This window comes from Esox lucius, chromosome 24 (assembly GCF_011004845.1).
Source record: "Esox lucius isolate fEsoLuc1 chromosome 24, fEsoLuc1.pri, whole genome shotgun sequence".
Taxonomy (NCBI): Eukaryota; Metazoa; Chordata; class Actinopteri; order Esociformes; family Esocidae; genus Esox; species Esox lucius.
Window position 1 is genome coordinate 10,050,037 of NC_047592.1, and position 22,501 is coordinate 10,072,537.

Genomic DNA, 22,501 nt, shown 5'->3' on the forward strand with positions numbered 1-22,501 from the left:
AGTCTCCAGACCTGAACCCAATAGAAAATCTTTGGAGGGAGCTGAAAGTCTGTGTTGCCCAGCGACAGCCCCGAAACCTGAAGGATCTGGAGAAGGTCTGTATGGAGGAGTGGGCCAAAATCCCTGCTGCAGTGTGTGCAAACCTGGTCAAGAACTACAAGAAACTTATTATCTCTGTAATTGCAAACAAAGGTTTCTGTACCAAATATTAAGTTCTGCTTTTCTGATGTATCAAATACTTATGTCATGCAATAAAATGCAATGTGATTTTCTGGATTTACCTATGATAAAAATGACACACTACATGCTTTGTAAGTGGGAAAACCTGCAAAATCGGCAGTGTATCAAATACTTGTTCTCCCCACTGTACATAAGACTATTAAGACGCACCCATTGTCTGAGGACTCTCAAGAGGATTTCTATATCATTAATACTGAAAGTAATTGGCAAAAGATGTGTCAAAAATCAATGGCTGGTAAAATCATTTAAACACATACACACACATAATGGCTCATAATACTGAGTCCTCCCAAGAAGACTTATGCTTGACTAATCTCCTTACAATGCCACATATAAAATAATGCTATAGCAATCAAATAGGCAATGTACAATGTTAAAAAGTCAGAACAAAATGGAATGTAAAAATGATATAAACTCAACCGAGCCAATATTTATCAACTATTAAAAATTTACAACAACGCATTTTCCAAAAATGATACAGCAATTCATAAAATACTGACGAGAACCTAGAGAAAAGGGAATGTATTTTTCAGTAAGGACCACTAGAGGGCAGTAAACACTCATGTTCACGTGTCCAGTCATAAACATGATATACGTTTGACGTTCTCTTTAACAAGAGATTTGCTTTACCACGCTGCCAGTGGACACTTCAAGCCTTATCCTTTCCTTCTTCATTTGACCTCTTCCCTTCAGTCTATTTAGCATATCCCCATTAACACCCCTGTCAAACACTCACAGCAGCTCAAGTAAACTTCACCACTGAATTCAAAAAGACCAATTCAGATTTAGTACATTCTTGTCGAGCTCTTGCGGGTTTAAACGACAACTCCTGTCCAACATTGAGCTGTATACGCACTGCGGCCTCAAAAGTCTCACTGAATGACATTTTGTGATGCCACCAATACTGGAGCAGGAAAAATAAAAAATAAAACAAACATTCCACCGTACAACTGACCCATGCAGCGGCCGGGCCAACTGTTCTTCAGTTAGTGTCTCCAGAATCAACAGCCAGGACGTCCACTCGTCTGTTTCTCTATTTGTTTTACAGAGCTGGTCCTTTCCGTTGGCTCATCTGTTCAGCGGTCCTTTCATGTAGTGTCGTATGCGGTCTTTCAGGCTGTCAGTTTTCAGTGGGCGTCTCAGTCGCACCACCCTGTGTTGATTTCAGTAGATCTAAAAAAAAAACACAATGTTTAAACATGAATTTGTCTTTGTCCACCCGCGTCGGTCCCACAGTCTCTCCCGAGGGTGTGTGTGTTCGTCAAGCAGCTGAATGTCCCTCCAGAGTCAGACAGGCGCCGGGCTCAGTCCCTGGGTAGGCACTCCTCCCCGGTGATCCCCTGGGCCTTCAGCTCCTCCAGGACGTTGTCCAGGTGGCCGGGGTCCGGGTAGCCGTGGCCTGTCAGGTTGGAGCCGAACTCCGTCTTGTGGTGCACCTCGTTCCAGATGACCGTGTCCGACTCCCCCGTGGTGCTGGACGTGCCCACCGAGAAGATGAGCCGGCGGTCCCACGCCACCAGCAGCAGCCTCAAAACCTGACAAAGACAAAAAACACAGCCACATAATCCAGTCATTTGTTCCACCAAAACCAGCAACGAAGAAAAACCAACAGCAGGAAGATCTGAGGTCTGACGACAGGCTGGTGTTCGTTACCTTGCGTCCCTTGTCGCTATCCGGCAGGTAACAGTGCCTGGGAAACCCCCGGGCCGTGAAGGGCTTGCCTGGGTTCGGATGTTCCGGGCCCTGGGCAAAGGGAAGGAAGCTTCAGATTAGGGCACAACAGAAATCGTGTGGACCGTGACGGCGGGGACCGTGGCCTCGACCGGAACGGCGCGTCGGCGTGGTCCGGGGCCGGGAACTCTACCTGGATGCCTGGCGGGATGTTGTAGATGATGCGCACCGTCTTGCAGTCGGGGTGGCCCGGCAGCGAGTGGGGGATGACGTGGTACTCCATCTTGCCCGGCGGCTGGTTGCCCGTCTTCACGCCGTAGATGGTCTTGCAGGTGGGGCACTGGAGGCTGCCGTCCTTGTTGCCGTTGTTGTACATGGCCACCAGGCACTGGAGGTGGTACTGGTGGCCGCACTGGGCCAGGCGTCCCACTGACTCGGCCCGCGAGACGCCTCCCACGCCGGGGCCCTTGTAACCAGACGGCCCGGCCAGGGCCTCCATGCAGATGGTGCAGTCCTCCTCCGGCGGGTTCCGGACCTTCTGAAGGTACCGCTTCACCACCTCCTCGGGGGTCTTGCCTGGGGGGAGCAGAGGGCGGGCCGGGGGGGGCATTGCGGCGGGTTCATTTCTGTGATGGATCGTAATGTTCTTTGTGTGTGTGTGTGTGTGCGTGGTGGGTGTGTGGCGTGTGATGCACCCACCTTTGCGGGCCTGCTTCTTGGTGGTCTTGCGGCAGCAGTGGCCGAGGCCCGGCACCGGCTTGATTTCACTCTTGCTCACGGGCGGGGGGTGGAGCACCAGCTTGGGGGGGCGGGTCAGGCAGACGGGGAGTCCCGCGGCGCTCATCAGGATTCCTGTGATACCTGGACACGACCAGCAGAGGGAGCCGTGAGAGCACTTCTTCATCACTGCCTGTTGAGCTCAGCCAAGGCAGACACCGTCTGGTCCACCAGAAGACACGTTCACTGACCATATGGGTCACACTGATTAACTAATTAAGCATGATTCTCTGGGAAACTGTCTCCCCCTATTAGATAAACCGACCGTCAATTGATCAAGGCCGAGAAACTCAGAACAACAGAAAATCATTTAGACACACTGGTAGGCCTGCATGTTCCTCCAACAGTCTGACTAGGCAACATGGCCGCCCAACTTCCAAGTTGCTTTATTAAATAGTGTTGACCGGAAGACTATGTGATCCTTACCTGCTAATGCCGGGTGGACAGGGCTAGATCCATTGAGGTTCTTCACAGGAACCGTGGGGACCCTGAAACGCCAGACACACCAGGGTTAAACACAGAAGACACGGAATGTAACCCATTAAATTGGGACCAACGCGGAAGACAGCACATCCCACACGGTCTGGATAAGGGGTACAGTGACCGCTGCCATGTGACAGGTAAAACACAGGCGGAAAAGGCATGCAACCAACAACCATGATGTCGTGGGCGCTTTCTGTGTCAAGGGTCACGCCGTCTTAGCGGGTCAGAGCTTTTGCCAAGTCACGAGCACTAAGTAGCACACAGAATGGAACAGCGCCACTTCGACAACCCAGTTCTACAGAGCCATGTCTGTAAACAACAGAGCTGAGCCAAATTCGCAATGTGCGGATTGCTTACAAGGTGAACTAGAGAATGACTTCTCGCAGTTTAGTCGTCAGATCAACTCAGAAATGGAATATGACTCCTATCGAAATATGACGGTCAGGAATTCAAAAATAATTCAAAACCCAGGTTGGGAAAGATACAATGGGACTGTACATTCTTCTAAACATGACCCAGTCAGAACCACTACTTACTCTGTGTTCAGTCGGATTACGGTCATCTTGACTTGGTTGGGTTCGTTTCAAAGCTGAATCCGCAAACTCCTCCCGTACTAACTCAAATCTTGTCCCAAAGACACTACTCACTACCCCTTCTCCAAACTTCAAATCTTTCTCAACCCTCTCTTCAACCAAAAAAAAAAATATATATATATATTAAAAAAGAAGAATCCCAGCTGTGCATATCCTTTCACTCAGACATGATGCATTTCCTCGTTTGCCAGGCAGGGTCTGTAGGTATGCGAGCGTCTTGTCTTATTCCCGCCGGCTCTTCTGGGCATAATCCCTCCTTTTCCTTGTGTTGATTTACCTCTAGTCTCAGGAGAGGTCTACGTCACAACGCCGGGATTACCTGTCGATAAGAGCATCACTGTGTCAGGCAACCGGATACCAGAACGTAAAGCCGTTTTTCCCCCAGAGCACAGGAGTCCGTGACGTACCCCAGGAGCTGCGACCAGTCTTGGGGGATTAACTAAAAGTATTAGTTGAGTGATATTACTTTTGACGTCGACCATATGAAACCAGAGTTGGGATAGTATCGATGTCAGTAGTTGAAATCTCAGCGGAACCGGATCTGTTCTGCCGGAGAGTTCATTGCATCCACATGGTGTCCCAGTTCTACATCACTCTATGATTAGGGGCGAAGGAGAAAGAGGTGCCGTGGAACGATATCGTCTTGTAGGTCCAGATATGTAAAATGGGGGTTTGGGCACCTCATTAATCAGTCCAGTGAGTCATCCACAGAAACTCAAACATCCCGTTAGTCCTTCTCCAACTGGTTTATATCTGGCAGCCTTGCGTTTGAGTCCTGCCTAACTGGGGATCCCTCATTGACTATAGTTGGATTTGCTGAGCTATAATCCATCCACACCCAAAGTCCATAACTCAGAGGCATCCTCGTTGGTACTTTTAGAATCAGTTTTAAAGCTTTATCGGGCCTTCTTTGAACACTTACTTGGAACACTCATCCCGCTACTGATTTGTCTCCGCCAAACAAGCCAGTGGTCATCACCGCCATACATTCACGCCACGTATCTGACCCTATCTGAAAAGTTGTGTGAGCGATGGGAAACACCGTGCGGCTCACTGGGTCACCCCCACCATCACCACCCGTCACTGTGGTAAACAAAGTGACTGAGTGACTTAGCCCAGTGGCCTCTCATCCCAGATATTAAGGCGTTGACGAATGCCAGGCTGAAACGGTGGCCAATCCGCTGGCCGCCCTGGTTCTAAATCCAGCAGCGGAAACACGGGCGTACGTGCGAGGCCAAAGATAGCGTAGGAGGGAGAGGGAGGGAGCGACGAAGCCGAGGAGGGGGAGGAGCGAGGAGGTGACGAGGAGCCCCGGGATGTGGCAGTTAATTATGTGGTTCAGTCATGTTCGTTTGATCCCGGGCTAATCTTGTAAGATTTGGTTTGCCTTATAGCTGGTCCCCTGAGAGAGCCATGGAAATAATACAGACTTCTGTGCTGTGATGGGCTGAGAGTAGTCAGACATGCCGGCCCGTACACAAAACACTCTTCACAGACCCACAAGATATGATGTTTACCGTTTCTTCTAGTAAGTCATGTTTAGATGACCATACTGTAGCGCTACTGAAAAACGTCAGTCCTGTAATTTTCTTTTCACTAAATACCCAATAAATAAAAGTACTATCAAACTGTAATGTGTACATCATTTTGAAAAGTCCACAACAACATCCCAAGGCACTAAAAGTGGAAATTGCATATTCACATGAAAGAAGTGTCAAGCCATCATGAGGCAGATAAATGAATAAATTGATCAGATAGATTACCAAAAATATAAGGTGTGCCAAAATCCATTTGACAATTGAGCAATATACCAAATTACTTCCTACAACCTAGTAATAAAGGTATTATTTGATAAAACATTACAGTGTGTTTATTTTTTTGCCTGACACGTAAGTGGTTGACAGATGTTTGTTATTTTTATTTACCTACAACAGTGGTTGGCGGACCAAAAGGTCACTTTGAGGACGCGAACACAAACAAAGGGTAGGAGAAGAGGGACAGAATAGAGGCGCGCTTGATTACTTTTCTATTACTTTTAACTATGAATTATGTTTTTCTTGGCATTTGTGCCAATTTTTGTTTTGGAGCATTATAAATGGCTACTTGCTTGAATGGACTTAGTGCCCTGGCTATTGGCCTCGGTGACCACATTCCATCTCTGGTCTGGGGACATCTACGTGTCACAAGCTTCAATATGTGAGTAATTCATTTCTAAATGGTTCATCCGCCAAGGACGGTGATATTCTCAAATCAAAGTAGTTATTATGCTGTTTCAACTGGCTGGAAAACAAAACCGTCTCTGTTCAAAAACCTCTGGAGTTCACGGCATACGCTGACCTGTGACATCACCAGGAGGCGTGGCCACGGAAAACCCTACAAGACAACACGAAGGCATCTCACCTGGGGACAGATGTCAGGCCAGGGCACATTTGAAGGCTTGGTTCACAAGAATATTTCAGTTTATTTGGAATTACTAGTGGGACGTCTTAGCTCATTCACAGCCTACAAAGTTCACCTGATGCCCCGGCTCCCATTCCATTGATGAAGGCAATCTCAGTTCTCCCAGAGGAAATATGAAAATACTCTTAAAACAATCTTGTTGGGTTGACAACGGCTTGTGTAGATACAGAACCATCCCTTTATCACCCAACAATCATGGTGTAGTGTTTTACAATGACCTGTCGCTCAAATGACAGGGATGCGTATTAAATCTCTTTCACATTACCTCTCCAAACGTTTTGGCATTGGGAGTCTACTGACTAACTGTTTGCCACGGTCAACTCGGTTTTCCTTATTCAATTTTAAAAAGTTTTTGTCGAGTTCTTTGGCCCAAATCCAAAATCCTAGTTAATCAAGTTGTCACCTAAATCTTCCATTTACTTCAAAGCATTACTGTGTTATATACTTACACCCAACTTATTTAGGATCTGTTATGAATGCAGGCTAGTAGCAAGAAGAGTCATACTACTACCATCTGAGGTGAACATAACACAGAAACAATCAAAGAGGATTTATTTAAGTGGATTCCCTTGGAAAACATATTTTCAATCACAAAAAAAAAGTATTGAAACGCCCCCTCAAAAACAAAAATAAGTTAACCTGAAATTTATTTTTATAAAACCATAATTAGTACATACCAATTCCACTAGCCATCCAGACATAATCAACCCTGCACAAGCTGGCCTTCTATGACAATGCTGTACATCTCCTGGCTTCTGACACCAGACTTAAAGAAGCTACTGTCTGGTGTAAAGTCCTTAGCTCTTCGCTCAGTGAAAAATGCCCTCAAACTGCGAACACAAAATCCTTGCTACACTCTCTTACAATTACAGCACCTGTAACTGTAACTATATCAAAAGTGATACTCTCCCTGTCAATGTATCTTCAGTTTAGCAACTTCTCAATAAGCCTATATAAATGCTAAGTATCTGTGTTTACCAACTTTTAAATATGATCTATAGTTACAATATGGCTAGAACGGTTTACTTAATATGGCAGTTAATTCTCTTAAAATTCAATGTTAGGATGGTGTGGGTGTGCCCCGCAAACAGAAAAGTGTGTGCATATACAGTGGATATAAAAAGTCTACACACCCCTGTAAAAATGCCAGGTTTTGTGATTTGAATTGTTCACATTATAGGTCACATTGAAAGTGGAAAAGGTTCTGACATTATTTATCTTTGTCTCATTATTTTACATCACAAAAACCTGGCATTTTAACAGGGGTGTGTAGACTTTTTATATCCCCTGTATGGGCAATAAAACATTAATGTAGACCCCTGATTGGCTAGCCCATCCTCCTCAGATGATCACACTATACATATTTTAAATAGTAGGCTGTTTGAAATGCAGGTTTGAGGTGTTCATGCATTTGATATCAAACAGACGTATGGCACAACATAACATGAGTAAACAGAACAGAATGGAAATTACTTTAAAAGCTATACCTGCTTTCTTTTGCAGGCACACCAAAGTAGTCTCTTGTGCCTGATTTTGAAACAATCCCACCCCCCAGGCACAAAGTAATAAGGCACAAAAGTGCAAAAGTAATGCAGAACTATTTTCCAAACTGGAGCTATTATAGCATATCTAGTTAAATCCACCTGTCCAATCCTTTCTGACGCACACACGTGGTTGAGGAATGACTTGTTATGGCATCACCGCACAAACCTACCCATCAACATTGGTCAATGGCCCTTTGTAGATCTGCACGGACGCAGTTGATTAAAGCACTGTGGTAGTTTGGCTAGCCCCTCAGGCGCTGAGCACACGTCTCAAACTGAGACGCTGCTTTGTGTCAAAAGACTGGAGACGTCTGCCTCAGACAAGCCAGCTCTCCCCCTTCCCCCCCACCCCTGCCAAACTTCCCCCCCACCCCTGCCAAACTTCCCCTATCAACAAGTCTCAAGTCTTCCAATCACCCCCACCCTCCCCGCACCCATGTCACACTCCCTCTCTGGGCCGACTTCCCAGCCGGCACCACGGTGGCACGCAGTGGAACAGCCTCAGTCGCTCAGGGCTCAAACATGGGCTGGTCGCTACAACAGTACCCCCCCCCCCCGCCGCTGCCCTGAGAACCCCTGTCTCTGTCTGTATCTCAGCATGGGAACTGTCTGTATCTCAGCATGGGAACTGTGTACTCGGACGACGTCTGTTACAAACCGAGGAGGTGTGGTATGGGACCAAAATACCACAACCCTGTGCCTTACTGCTGACATATACCATGGCTATTAGCCAATCCGTATTCAGGACTCAAAGCAGACAGTTAACAATTAGGCAATAAGGCACAAAGAGATTATGTGTATCGCCAATATACCAACCTAAGGGCTGTTCTTATGCTTGAGACATGCAGATATACAGTATGTACCACAAACCAGAACTGGTGTAATTCCTGGGGGGGGACACACCCCACCCCCATGTACATAAAAGAACAAATTTGTCCCTGTAATAAAGAATAATATTGTAATAAATAACAATTACTAGTAATAAATAATAATTATTTAATTTTGGTTTTTAATCTATGGTTTTTGGTCCTGGAACCTGTGTCAATTTTATGCTTTACCCTTTGCATACAGTAGCTTGTCCAAGGAAAGTGAAAAGGACTTTGCGCAGCAGACCTCGCTTTATGGAATATAGATGGCAAATATCAGATGGCTTGCTAACAATATATTTTACTCTGAAAAAGTAGGTAATTTGCACTTGGATCTTGACTAGCAGTATCAGCTGAATCCATGGAAATACTTTTTTATCATGCTAGTCTAACATTAACAAGCCACAAGCAGCTAACGCGTTACAGTAACCAGACTCTGGTTAGCTTCGACTGCAACCAAAGCAGTTATATATTAGGAATTCTTTAGTTGAGGAAAGTTGCATAGGTTTACAGAAAAGTTAATTACATTTAAACTTGTTAGGGCTAGTCAAAATCACGTTTCTTGTCAACAAAGGCATGTGTATAATCTGTTTGGAGTCTAGTTATCATCCAGGGTTTGAATATGTTCCTCACTACCACAGGGTTAGAAAAACATTTTTTATTTTATATTCCATAGGTAGCCTTATATGATAAACAGATTTTCAAACGGAAGTTCCATAATGTCATCTACACTCACTGAGTTTATAGTGTAATTCATTTTTTAAATATCAAAAATATATATTAATAAATTAGCTGATTAAATGAGTCCATTGTTTTATGAGGGTGCACTCTATGAGTGCAGATGATGTCATGAAAAACAATATATAGAGTTTAGACAGGAGTTGAGATGTGTAGACGTTTATAGCTAAATACCACACATACTTAGACAAATTTAGACTGGTGTAATACTGATGTGGGTTGATCATAGAAGAAGATAAGACGGGTGTAATAATGACCTGGGTTGATCATAGAAGAAGATAAGACGGGTGTAATACTGATGTGGGTTTATCATATAAGAAGATAAGACAGGTGTAATAATGACCTGGGTTGATCATAGAAGAAGATAAGACGGGTGTAATACTGATGTGGGTTTATCATATAAGAAGATAAGACAGGTGTAATAATGACCTGGGTTGATCATAGAAGAAGATAAGACGGGTGTAATAATGACCTGGGTTGATCATAGAAGAAGATAAGACGGGTGTAATACTGATGTGGGTTTATCATATAAGAAGATAAGACGGGTATAATAATGACCTGGGTTGATCATAGAAGAAGATAAGACGGGTATAATAATGACCTGGGTTGATCATAGAAGAAGATAAGACGGGTGTAATAATGACCTGGGTTGATCATATAAGAAGATAAGACGGGTGTAATAATGACCTGGGTTGATCATATAAGATGATAAGACGGGTGTAATAATGACCTGGGTTGATCATATAAGATGATAAGACGGGTGTAATAATGACCTGGGTTTATCATATAAGAAGATAAGACTGGTGTAATAATGAGTGGACTGCAGCTGGAGTGATGACTCACCCGGAGGCGATGAGGGCTCTGGACTGGGCCATGGCAATGCGCTGCAGGGCGGGACGGCTCAGCCCAGCCAGGCTGGCACGTGGAGGCAGGGGGGCGGCACAGGCCGCCGCCGCCGCCGAAGACACGGGTCCCAGGACACGGGCGGAGGGCGAGGGGGTGCAGGAGGACGCCGCCGTGGAGATGAGAGGAGGGGGCGGAGCCGGCATGGACGGAGGGGCCGAGGACGCCATGGACGCCATGGTGAAGGAGGAGGAGGGAGGAAGGGTGCCGCTGTTTGAGGCGATTGAGGAGGGCGGAGGTGGGGGAGGAGGCGGAAGTGGGGGCAGAGGCGGGGGCGGGGGTCGGGTGGAGGAGAGGGAAAGGGCAGCGGTGGCCGAACCCAGAAGGGAGAGCGAGTGGGCAAAGCCGCCGCCGCCTCCGACCCCAATGCCACCGCTAGCACCGCCCACGGGCGTCCTGTGCGGAGACAGGGACCTAGCCATAGAGGAGGGGGGGCGAGGGAGGGTCAGTGAGTAGGACCCCCCCATCGCCGAGTAGCTACTGCCCAGTTTAGGGCTGGGCGGCTTGTTCTGAGGAGGCCTCCTTCCCAGGGTGTGGGCCGTTGCCATGGCACCTGCCTTGACACTCAGGACCAGCATGCACTGCTGACAGGCGCAGGGCTGGCCCAGGGAGGTGATGGCGGAAGCCGGAAGGGCGCCGCTGGGGTAGGCGCTGCCATTCCCGTTGCCCATCCCGCTCGAACCGACCCCCATGCTCAGTCCGGAAACCCCCACCCCGAGCAGCCCGCCGGGGCCTGGCCCCCAGGCGTGGTGAGACTTGGGCAGGGGCCCTGACACCAGCGGGTAGGCCAGGTCAGAGCGTCGCTGGATGCGTCGGCAGCGCTGGGTCTGCCCGTTGATCTGGGTCATGCTCTGGAAGTCGATGAGGTAGCAGAAGCCCAGCGGGGCCAGGTCCAGCCAGGGCTGCTGACGGTCGCGTGCGGCCTGGATGGCGATGCCCACCTCCGTGTCGTACGCCGTCCACGAGCCGGCGTCGTTCTCCCACTCCCACAGCCAGCCCTGACCCGGAGCGGACGTGGGGTCGTAGAAGCTTCGGCGGACGGGTCTGAGGGTACCTGGGGTAACGGTAGAGAGACGAGGGTCACGCCACAGAACTACGGAGAGGGGAACACAAAAGGGACCTGTTCCAGAAGACCGGTCAACTGATCACGCAAAACACACACACACACTCACAACACTGATTACATTTACCATTACAATGGCACCCAGCAGAGTAATGAATGAAGTAATGAAGTGAGTAAGACAATTGTGTTTCTGTTTTTAGGGGACATACTGAAGTGCCTTGATATGACAAGTTAAAGTGTCAAAAAAGGGAAAGACTAGATTGTTAATTACTTTTTAATTACTACTACTACTTTTTTAATTAGGGTTTGTTGACTGATACCAAGCTAAAGGAGTTTGATGTCTTTTAGTTCCGGTTGTAATATTTGTTGTAGACAAGGTGTGTGTGCTCGCTACGAATTTGGGCAAACAGGCTAACAGGTTGCCCCTGGAAACAGCACACCGTGTTCTGAATGGTGATTGGTCTCTGGCCATGTTCGGGCTCAGAGCTGGTCATGTTTGCTTTCCCATCCAGTGCACAGACTAAACTCAAAGATGGTTCAATAAACCCCTGACCATTTCAACTGTCCTCCTATTACCTGAGATTTAAAGCAAATTGTCTGGGGTTTCACTCGCTTCACCTAAAAGTATTTTTGTAGTGAGCATGACAGTAATAAAATGGCCGTACTAAAACAGAAAGAAAGGCTGTTTAAACAAAGAGAAAGACACACAATATAATCTCTATCTGCAGTATTGTGTGGAAAACAATGGGGTTTGAATGTCATTTATACTTGAAAAACACATACAGAAGTATGGTCTGACAACACAACAACGCCTGGAATGCAACAGAGTCATTATTTCATTAAATCTGAACTCAGCTGCCCCCCTTCCCTAATGACCTCAGACTTCTGAAATTCATCACCCCCCCCTTGTCCCTCTCTGACTAGTGTTGGGCCTGGGACACCCTACCCCCCTCGCCCCAAAACTATCTCTGTCTGGGAAGCAGGAAGGCTGAACTTAAAGCTTTTGTCAAACTAAGCTGAGAGGGGGGCGGTGGTCTTTGCCAAAGTCAGACGTCCCACTGACAACTCTCCCCCTTCATGTAGTCCCTCGCTTTCCTTCATAGTCTGAAGACTTCACTTCACCGCACAACTCGTACAACTCGGGCAACACAGTGAGGGTCATTCCACATAATAACATCAACAGCCTTAAAATGAGGCACATATACAAAGGCACATTTCGGAGGGTTTTGGGTGGAGTAGGGCTCAGATACGGCAGCACTTCACCTAAACTTGCTCTGCTCTGTTCATATCAGCCAGACGTCAGTTAGACATGACACAGGACTTCTACGGAGGTATCGTTTGGACATGAGTTGCTCCCGAGAGAAACCATGGGGATGTGCAGCTGCACCGCGAAGCTTAAGATTACAGGTATCTTGTATGCGTGGTTTTAGGATGTCGTTAGAGTCTGTGGATCCCTCTGCTTACAACAGAACACATACTGTTGATCAAAGTGGCCCGGATCCACAATAACAAGAGAACAAAAGGGGTCACTGGGAACTAAGCTAAAATTGACCCAAAACCCCCTCAACCTTCTCATCTTTATTCATGATTATGTTTCGCATATTAACTTGCAATGAGAGGCCTGGGCCACTCGTTCATAACTGTGGCCTATATATAGGCCTACTATAGATCTCTACAAAGAGTGACTCACGGCCGAGTACTGTGACACTTCAGACTCACAGCCTTTGAGGAAGTGAGACAGAGAAGCTGAAAGAGCCCTCACTGTAAATATTCAGTAAAACATGAAAAATAACAGGAGAAAAAAACTCCTGGCTTCTCGTCATTGTGAGTGGTGATTTAGGGAAGTCATTTTTATTTTAGATCAGAACGGGCCGCATGTGGACAGCCTCAGAGACTGGCTCCTAGATTAGGACTTCTACTGACAGCTGCACTCCCTGATAAGTGCAAATTGGTTGGGCCCACTTAAATACAGTTGTCCAGGGCCAATTCAGACGCTTTGCACGTATTTTCAGATATATATCCAATATACTGATATCCTTCAGTTTACTACATGATGTCACAGCATGTCCGAAGAGCAGCCAGCACTTGCAAAAGTCGTGGAAAAGCAAAAGCTGAAGCATTTTGTAACATTGTAGTGATGCAGGGAATTAGGGTTAATGTGGCCAATACAAAACTCCCTCCATCTATCTATCTCCAGACTATGTTATCCAGATCCAAAATAGAAATAGAACAGTGAGAACGTTGATAGAGTCTTTTGAAATACTATTTCGTGAAAATCCAAACACATTATCATGAGAAAAACGAATTAAACTCGTTTGGAATAATGAAGGCAACTGCGGATAACAAACAAGGCCTTAAAAAACCTCGGCGCGCAACAACAGTGCCTAATTGTACATGCACACATAGGCTAGGCTATAGCTAGTCTGCATAAGATGACGCATCAAACAAGAACATAAAGGTTGTTGTTATTTCAAACGTGAATACGTATTAGATTATGTAGTAGGCTAAATGAGCCCAGTGCAGGCTATTGTAATGTATTTTAGCCTATGCTACATCATCGGTTTCACTGAGGTAATGACACCGTAATGGCACTGGGTCTATGTACATCCCCTCGAAACAAATGTCATGGTTGTCAGTCACATTAGTCTTACCTGTGTCTTGTCGGAACTGGTGCATGGAATGCAAGTCGATGATGTAAGGCGAGAGGCGAGCGTCCACCTGGCCTAAGACAACACTACCACCCCGTGGGTCGTTGCGGATGACTGCCTCGATGTGGTGAGAGACCGCCGGGCTGTATGGCCGCCAGCGCCCGTGTTCGTTCAGCCATTCCCATACCACCACGGCGGATGCTAGTAACATCCTACTCCTGCAAAATGAAGCACAAATACGCGTTTATGTGCAATTCTTTTGGTTTTCTTTTAAACAACGTCCTATTGTGCGCACATCTCTGTGCGTGGCTGCATCCATCTTGAGCCATACCAGATAGGCTTTCGAAATATGTTTGTAACAGTGCAGCTCTGTCATGTGGAGCCTACCTTCCATGTTGATATCATGTAGTGTAGCCTACAGGTACAACAACATTTCGTTCCTTTGTTCAAGCGAATCAATAAATCGTTAGAACCGTATGTCAAAAATCAGGGCAAAAAACCTAGCAGGTTCCTTGCATTTTGGTCCGTATGCATGCAGAAAAAAATGACGTGCAGAATAGGCTACTGGAATCATTTCTACCGCACAATCAGGTTTGGGTGTGTGAAGATGCTGTGTGCTGTAGTGTGTACGGAGGATGGAGACATGATACATTGGTCAAGTAAGATACTGTAACAAGTGCTAAATGTAGTTTCATACTGCGACAATGTAGCCTATATTCAGCTCCTTGTGGTGTTATTTTTAATTTTCTATTTAAAATACTAAAACGTCCACTGGTCTCTGAAAATATCAAAAAGCCATAAACTGTCGAGTTCCACACCTTTATTACATACTTAACAGTAAAGGCCTGTTATGGGCTTATTTGTAGGCTACTGTAGGTAGGCTATAGCCTAAAGTAAATTAATATAGACATATTTACCAATTGCGGGTAGCCTACTTTTAGTTCGCCTTCCGTTACCTCCAATCAAAGCCAATCCCGCTACCTCCAATCAAAGCCAATCCAGTGTAGGCTATGGTATTTTAGCGGTTATCCATCAGGTTCTGTTAGAAAAGACAGTTGTTCAGAGAAAAATCACGGATTCGCGTTACATAATTGCCCTGATCATAGAGCTTTGGGCTATTTGTTTGAATCTCTATGAAAGCGCAAATGGGCCTGCACAGCCATGTCGTGCAATTGGTCCATGATGTGTCTTGGATTTATGAGTGGGTTGCATTTATAAGAGGGACCACTGAAAATAATTCCGTGGGCCCTCCCCGGCAAAAATAATTGTATCTGAGGAAAATGTTGGCGTGAGTCCTTGGACAAGCTTTTCACCCCGCCCTATCTACCAGGAATAGGTAAAGTAACCAGTCATATTCCAGAAACAGGGACCAATACTCCGCCCATTAATGACAAGGAAGCACATTTTTGCAAGCAGCGTACACCGGCGTCCACCGACAACCCTGTTACAACCTCATTGGCGTCCAATAGAGACTCTGGACAGTAAATAACATATAAAACAATGTATCGTTAAGGGGTAGGATGAATTACACTTAAAATAGTTGTTGGTGTTGTATCGAAAAGATTCGCACCGCGGTTTTGTAGTCTCAAAGAAAATGTGGAGATGCCGGGGATTGAACCCGGGGCCTCATACATGCGAAGCATGCGCTCTACCACTGAGCTACATCCCCATTGTCTGCAAAAAGGGCAGTAATAATGGTATATAAAGGATATAGTGGCATGTTTAATGGCAATGATAAATAGTATTTATTATAGCTTACAGTAATAATTATGCAGGCCACAGAAAAAGCAATATGTTTACAAAATATATTTTTTGGATTTTAAATGTTTATTTAAAAAATTAAGCATGTACATGCAAATACGTTTATCTTTCAGTTTCTTAAAGGTATGAGTGTACTATAGTACAGTAGGTCTATCGTGTAAATGAATACAGCAATGGGAGACGATAAAACGTTTTAGCCTGTTATCTGACAGTGATTTACCGGTGAAACATTATAGAACAAAGTAAAGCATTACCTGAATAGCTGTTCATAAATCATCACAAACATGTTTGCAAAAACAATCATTTCAAAACAACTCTGCTCAATATATTATTTTAACGTATTATAATCTAATAAAATAATTTCCTTTGTTACTTATATGAGTTTACAGACAGAGCAGAATAACCTTTTTATAACCTCTGCGTTTGTCTACTGTGTTGAGTTTGTGTTTTATTGACTTGCCTTCGATTTGTTTATGTTGTATAATATATTCTAGGAATGTGTGTGAGTTTCTATGAGGATTCCTTAACATATTACTTATGTAGTCATTGGACAATACAGAGTGGTCTGGGATACATCATTGATTGTTGTACAATAGTATAATAATCAAGCAATTTGAATTAATATGTTCAACTTTAACATAACTGCATGGAAATCCCATGTTCCTCTCACTTAGTCTGACATAAGCATATTTAAAGCAGACTAAGGAATAATTTTACAGTCGTTTTCACTCATGCTCAGATCTTAAATCTTTATAACTGTCTGTGAAGGAATCTATACACATACACAGGTGTAGAGTATATTAGTGTAAGCAGATAAAATGCACAGCTGAAATGCACAGTGCAAAGCCATTTAAAATGTTTTGCTCACAATTATTTTAAACAACATCAAGGTCAGAATTATTGTAATGTCTTTTAGTATGACAAATTGTAAAGGGCATGATGACCAAAAGTGCATGTTCTGTCATGCACTGCCACTGTGCATACAATGGAGCTGCGGGCAACCGCCGGCATCAAGGTAACTCTTGACAAAACACAGGACACATTTTCACATTGAAGTAATTTTGCAGACACTCTCATCTAACATTGTTACAGTAGGGCGCGCCCTCATTTGCATTCTTTTTTGGAGCAACAAAACATCTAACACAGGGGCTTACAAACGCAACTGGATCTCTGAGTTTAATTAAGCAGTTAACACCCTATCAAGCTTAGGGTCACATGGTGACATGCTGATGGCGAAGCATTTCCATCCTCTTTATGGAAGTGTTTTTTTTCCAGATTACACTGCTCACATTCAAAGGTCACGAGAGGTGATAGACTTGATGAGCAGGAAATCGAATGTAAAGCATTTGCCATGGCCAGCTCCATCACCAGAACTCAACAGATCGAACACATGAGCGGATACCAAAAATAATTCCTACATCCTAAATTGTATGAGAGACACTGGAGCCCCCCCCCCCCCCCGCTAGCAACAAAAACACCAAATAACAATTATTCCAAATTTTCTCATGGAAAAATTGTGCTGTATCCCTCCAACAGTTCCAGACACCCTTCACACTGAAGCTGCCCAACAACATATTAAGACAATGTTGGTGTTTCCTTTATTCTGGCTAATACCTGTACCCCCCCCCCTCTTTTTTCAGTCCCTCACAATGCAGTCACATCCTCCATGTTTCCATCTCCCACGCCCTTATCGCCCGACCAGATGGCGCTACCAGAGAATGGGTGCAGATCTACCAGCAAACCTCCTCGTCCACTTTCTTGTCCTCCCACTGCTCCCTCCTCACACTCTCCGCCGTCTCGACTCGTCTCCGGCTTGCTCCCCACACTCCCTCCCCTCTCCTCCTTCCCCTCTGCGAGCTTCACTCTCTCCCTAAGGTCACAGCCCTCCAAGCTAGAGTAGTCATCCGAGGAATCATCCCCTCTGCCCTCCTGATCACCTCCCTGGCTGTCCCCTCCCACGCTCGCCCGTTCCACATCCTCCTCTTCGTCTTTCTCGTCCTCTCCGGCAGCCCCCTCACTCTCGTTGAGAAGCCAGAGTCGTCGGCCGAACCGAACCTCCAGGACTCGGATCCAGTTCCTCAACCTGTCCCTGGCGCCACCTTCCCCATAGACCAGGTTGTGGATGGTGTATTGGTCATTAGTCTGGCGGTTCAGTCGCTTGTACAGGTAGACCAGGAGGACAACGAGGATCACCAGGATTATGACAAGGGTCCAGACGACACTATTGGATGTCTCGTCTATGACTTTTGACATGACTACTGGGAGAGAAACAGTGTGAAGAGTTTTAGTGTGCATTTTCTGATACTGAGGAGAATTCCTTATTTCCCCAATGGGGCAATTGTTTTGGGGGAGATAATATCACATGCCTGCCTGTGTATGGATGCCATATCAACGATCAAACATAGTGGTGAAGGTGTGAGGATGTAACAATGGAAATATTGCCTTAATTGAAGAAAGCATGAATTTTGCTCATTATTAGATCATTAATAAAAAGTAAAACATCCATCTGTGAGATGAAGCTGACCCTGGGCCTTGCAGCAGTGACACACATTCATTTCTATGTCCAAATGACCGAAAAGCAATAAAAAAGAGACACATTTTGGACTATCCCAGTTGTTCAGACCTAAACCTGATAAAGATGTTGTGGCAGGACCTAAAGAACAGTTCTTGGTCATTAACTCACAAATATCACTGGGTGGGCAAACATTCATCCACAGTGGTGAATCGTGAATAAGGAAGCATTTGGTGGCAGTCATTGTTACTATGTGGAACAACCAGTTATTGAGAACATCTGACAACATTTAGTGTGAAAATATTCCGCAAATCATCAAGAAAATCACCATATTCGATGTTGCAACATACCTCTTAGTTCTCAGAAAGAATGTTGAAGAAATCTCTGCTCAATCAGAAGTTGGCGTAGTAGGGATCCAGGTCACATCCCAGTGTGGGCAAATATATTTGTTTTAAATTTGAATTGATCCATACATAGATTTATTACTGACTGGATCTGTTAAGAAACAAGATAATGTTAGCATTTTACCGCCACAAATGGGATCAGTGTAGTTGAGCTGTATACATTATCCTTCCATACAAGCAACGCAGCTTCTTTCAATTTCTTTATCCATGCAGCCAATTAACATCAGTAGGCCTATAGATAACTACACCCAAACTAGAAATATATGCATTAAAGTTAAACTTTGAGCAAAAACATTTTACAGGATAAAATAAGCCTGTTGTTTTTTGTGTAGACTGAACCCTGCCAATCAATGTTATAATATTGTATCACACTGACTGGTTGTAACATGTTCTGTGTGGTTCTGTCCGGTGATGTGCCATGGTAGTTGTTGTCCCTTTGTTGTATTGATTGGTTCTGTCACCGTAGCTGCATAACCACAGAGACACAGGAAGTGCCTGTAAGACCCTGATTCTGACTCTGTGACTAACAGGAAACCAACATTCTCTCTTGGTCCTGCTCTCTTCGTATTGAATATTCATGTCAAATGCAAATGCAAGCCAGCCACCACAATAGATTTTAAAATGCACATTAATCGCTGAGCGTATTTTAACCTCCAGATTCGTGCAGTTAACGGTCACAAAGAAAAGTTTCACTAGTATAATAAAGAGGCTATGCAACAGGTTTCCAGTGTGTGGTTACGCTGTATTTTGTGACGGAATTTTACCTGACCGCCGAAACATTTTGCATGTTGAAGTCAGTTCTCTTCTCCCATCCTACAATGCCTTTACATTGATGCACATCACAAAACTAAGCCTATGTGGATTTTTATGTCCCCTGATGTTCCCATGTTGTGCAGGCAGGGTATGTATTGGCATGGAGCAGTGCTTAATCAGCCTCTCACTGGGGGGGGGGGTGCTGTCTACATAATCTCTCAATACCACTATGTGTATTACAGACACAGGCTAAGCAAATATAATGTATATGTTTAAATAAAAGGCCCACATTACATAGAACCATGAACCGCACCCTTAACTCCCAAAATGCAATTCTTCCATTTAGTGGCTTGCTACCAGAGTTCTGAAAGGAAATAAACAGGGGAGACAAAAACCTGAGCTGTCATATAAGAAACAATAAAACACACAATGGAAAGACAGAAACAGTGGTGGGAGGTAAGCAACGCTGAGAGAATGACTGAGGGAAGGGTGAAGATGAAGGACAGACAAGTGGTGTGTAGAGCTGTGACAAGCAGCGTAAAATATCGTAAAGATGGAAGAGCACATTTAAAACAGAACCACGGCTTAAAATGCTAAAACCAAAAAGGATTTGATGAACTATGAAGGGTTGGGTAAAAGTTGTAAATGAACACTCACCAAAGCCTTGCTACAGAATAGCCTAAATGATGGTTTCAAAAGGCAGAGAAAACCCGACCAGGCAGGAAGAGGTGATAGGCGTGTGTGAGCAGTGGCACTTTTTTTAAACAAGAATGTGGATGCAGAAACTTGACAGATGGGCGTGCAAAACCTATAACGTTAGAGGGATATACTGTGGGTGGAGAGAACTGAGAAGATGTTACTTGATTATAGAAACATCAAATCACTACCTCACGCATGATGTTTAAAATGTTGCAAGGGAAGTTTTGAACACAAATAGAAAGAGGAAGCTGGGGTGAAGCTGGGGTACAGCTGGTGTACAGTGTAGATGAGTGTGGTTAAGCTTCAGACATGTTCAGAAATGATTTGTTCTACCATGGCAGGTTAACATCGGTGAAGAAACCCACTAATGAACAGACAAAAAGTTTAAGGTCCACAGATGGAGAGCCAATTAATCAGAGCAGAGTAACCTGCCGAACTGGTGATTCTGTAAATAATCCCCTGCTCTGAAAAACAGCAGTTTGAAGTGAATGCAGCAGATTCCCTCCATTTACAGTGAAATGTACAAAACCAGTCAAATGTTTGGACAAATTCACCCATAAATGGGTGTCCAAACACTGTATGCTGAGAGATGAACCCGTGCTGAACCATTCAACATATATGAAGTGCAGAGCCTGAGACAGGATGCGAGTGATGGAACATGGGCAGGTTTAAAACAGAAGCACAGAGTTCATACGCTTTCAGTTTTGGACCACATCCTGTTATGCGCTCCACTGGCTAGTAGAAAAAAAAACTGCTAAAACTAACTGCTGAAATACATACAGGCCGATTTAGTATTTAACTACTCAGACAAATAGGTCTACAACCTACCTGTTTTCCCAGGATATAAAAAAGGAATGCTGTCCGTTTTGTGCTGTGTCTCTTTCCTATCCCTGCCCGCCGAATCTCCTAGTCATTTCTACAGTCACCCCCAAGCCCATGGCTGCAATCTTTCTAATATTTTGTTCCCAGCCCTGCTATCTAGTAGTGTTTGGGCCTGTCGATCTGCTGTCAAAAAGGCATGGATTTCCCAAGAGAATACTGCTTACTGTGGCTGCTATCTCTTCATCTGAATGATTCCCCATAGTCCAAGAGCATCTGGATTGCCTCAGTGGCATCGTAGGGCTACTTGTTACTTCAAATTGGAGATTATATGTCCCTCACCCTCTTTTGAATTCCATGCTGTCATTGTGTGCTTTCGATTTGAGCTTAACATTGTTGTCACATATCTTCTGCCCGATCCACAATCTCTTGGATGTCAGTCAACCACTTCAAGCTTAACCTTAACAAGACTGAGCTGCTCTTCTTTTGCAGAATGGCCAGTCCGCTCCACAACATGTCCATCATGGTTTACAACTGCACAGTGACCTCCTCCCAGAGTGCAAACAGGACAAGAGTGTCTGCAAAATGTAATTACCTTTTTATATTGTTATTTTAAATGTTTAGATTTTTGGCCCCAGGGACACTAGTTTCTGTCAAGGCAGGAGTTAGTGGGAATGCCAACAACATATTGAGGGAGGACACTCCATAGAGAATTTTCATTGAGTTCTCTTCGCAAGACAAAGAAAAGATGCCTCCTCAACACTGGGGCACAGGAACAGAAGCACTTTGGGAGCATGCTTATCCTGTATTATAACATTCATGATTTAAGTCACATTTCCATTGTCATTTAGCACCCACTCTTCTCCAGAGCAACTTACAGTTAAGTGTTTTAAAACAAAGACAGTGTTTGAGTTCAAATCCTGAATGCTGATAGCCATGGTATACAAGACCGTATACTACAAGTATGATATTACATCAGCTTTTACTGCTCTAATTTTGTCCAAGCACTCTGCACTCTACAAATTGCGTCATGCATGTGAAGTTCTTAAGCAAGGAACAGTATCTCACAAAAGTGAGTACACTCCTCACATCTTTGTAAATATTTGAGTATATCTTTTCATGTGACAACACGAAAGAAATGACACTGCTACAATGTAAAGTAATGAGTGTACAGCTTGTATAACAGTGTAAATTTGCTGTCCCCTCAAAATAACTCAACACACAATATCTAAACCGCTGGCAACAAGTGAGTGAATACAACCCTAAGCGAACATTTCCAAATTGGGCCCAATTTGCCATTTTCCCTCCCCGATGTCATGTGACTCATTGTTACAAGGTCTCAAGGTTGTTACAATGTGTGAATAGGGAGACGGTATGTGTGAAATTTGGTGTCATCACTCTCACACTACCTCATACTGGTCAATGGAAGTTCAACATGGCACCTCGTGGCAAAGAACTCTCTGAGGATCTGAAAAAAAGAATTGTTGTTCTAAAGATGGCCTATGGCCATAAGAAGATTGCCAACACCCTGAAACTGAGCATCTGTGGGGCAATCCTCAAACCCTGA

The 22,501-nt window shown here is 44.7% G+C and overlaps 2 protein-coding genes and 1 non-coding gene across 12 annotated transcripts; all 3 read right to left on the reverse strand.

Annotated features, from left to right (window-relative positions):
- Positions 1 to 287: 287 nt before the first annotated feature.
- On the reverse strand, positions 288 to 15,712 carry dtx4a (deltex 4, E3 ubiquitin ligase a). Of its 3 annotated transcripts, XM_029117636.2 has the most exons (10): positions 15,557 to 15,712; positions 14,904 to 15,025; positions 14,374 to 14,603; positions 13,990 to 14,204; positions 10,216 to 11,368; positions 3,115 to 3,176; positions 2,611 to 2,772; positions 2,105 to 2,487; positions 1,894 to 1,983; positions 288 to 1,775 (listed from the first exon to the last, which is right to left on the reverse strand). In XM_029117636.2, the coding sequence occupies exons 4-10, from the start codon at positions 14,195 to 14,197 to the stop codon at positions 1,545 to 1,547; spliced, it is 2,289 nt and encodes a 762-aa protein (XP_028973469.1). In that variant the 5' UTR covers positions 14,198 to 14,204; positions 14,374 to 14,603; positions 14,904 to 15,025; positions 15,557 to 15,712; the 3' UTR covers positions 288 to 1,544. The 3 variants fall into 3 exon arrangements, with proteins under 3 accessions (XP_028973469.1, XP_028973471.1, XP_028973468.1); XM_029117638.2 differs by lacking the exon at positions 15,557 to 15,712 and having other exon boundaries at positions 10,216 to 11,329; positions 14,904 to 15,458; XM_029117635.2 differs by lacking the exons at positions 14,374 to 14,603; positions 15,557 to 15,712 and having other exon boundaries at positions 14,904 to 15,459.
- On the reverse strand, positions 15,584 to 15,655 carry trnaa-cgc. The gene has a single exon. It is a non-coding gene; the product is annotated as a tRNA-Ala (tRNA).
- Positions 15,713 to 15,792: 80 nt separating the features above from the next.
- si:ch211-119e14.1 (protein tyrosine phosphatase receptor type C associated protein) lies at positions 15,793 to 22,029 on the reverse strand. Of its 8 annotated transcripts, none has more exons than XM_034290582.1 (4): positions 20,074 to 22,028; positions 19,040 to 19,129; positions 18,610 to 18,754; positions 15,793 to 18,005 (listed from the first exon to the last, which is right to left on the reverse strand). In XM_034290582.1, the coding sequence occupies exon 4, from the start codon at positions 17,998 to 18,000 to the stop codon at positions 17,392 to 17,394; it is 609 nt and encodes a 202-aa protein (XP_034146473.1). In that variant the 5' UTR covers positions 18,001 to 18,005; positions 18,610 to 18,754; positions 19,040 to 19,129; positions 20,074 to 22,028; the 3' UTR covers positions 15,793 to 17,391. The 8 variants fall into 8 exon arrangements, with proteins under 8 accessions (XP_034146473.1, XP_010886142.1, XP_010886140.1 ...); XM_010887840.4 differs by lacking the exon at positions 19,040 to 19,129 and adding an exon at positions 19,730 to 19,780; XM_010887838.4 differs by lacking the exon at positions 19,040 to 19,129 and adding an exon at positions 19,711 to 19,780.
- Between the last annotated feature and the right edge of the window lie 472 nt (positions 22,030 to 22,501).

Coding starts and splice junctions, on each gene's coding strand:
- dtx4a (XM_029117636.2), bottom strand. CDS start 14,197: ATGTTACTAGCATCCGCCGTGGTGGTATGGGAATGGCTGAACGAACAC. Junction 11,369..13,989: donor CCAGTTCCGACAAGACACAG/GTAAGACTAATG, acceptor CCCTCTCCGTAG/TTCTGTGGCGTGACCCTCGT. Junction 2,488..2,610: donor CAAGAAGCAGGCCCGCAAAG/GTGGGTGCATCA, acceptor TGCTCCCCCCAG/GCAAGACCCCCGAGGAGGTG.
- si:ch211-119e14.1 (XM_020043542.3), bottom strand. CDS start 18,000: ATGTCAAAAGTCATAGACGAGACATCCAATAGTGTCGTCTGGACCCTT.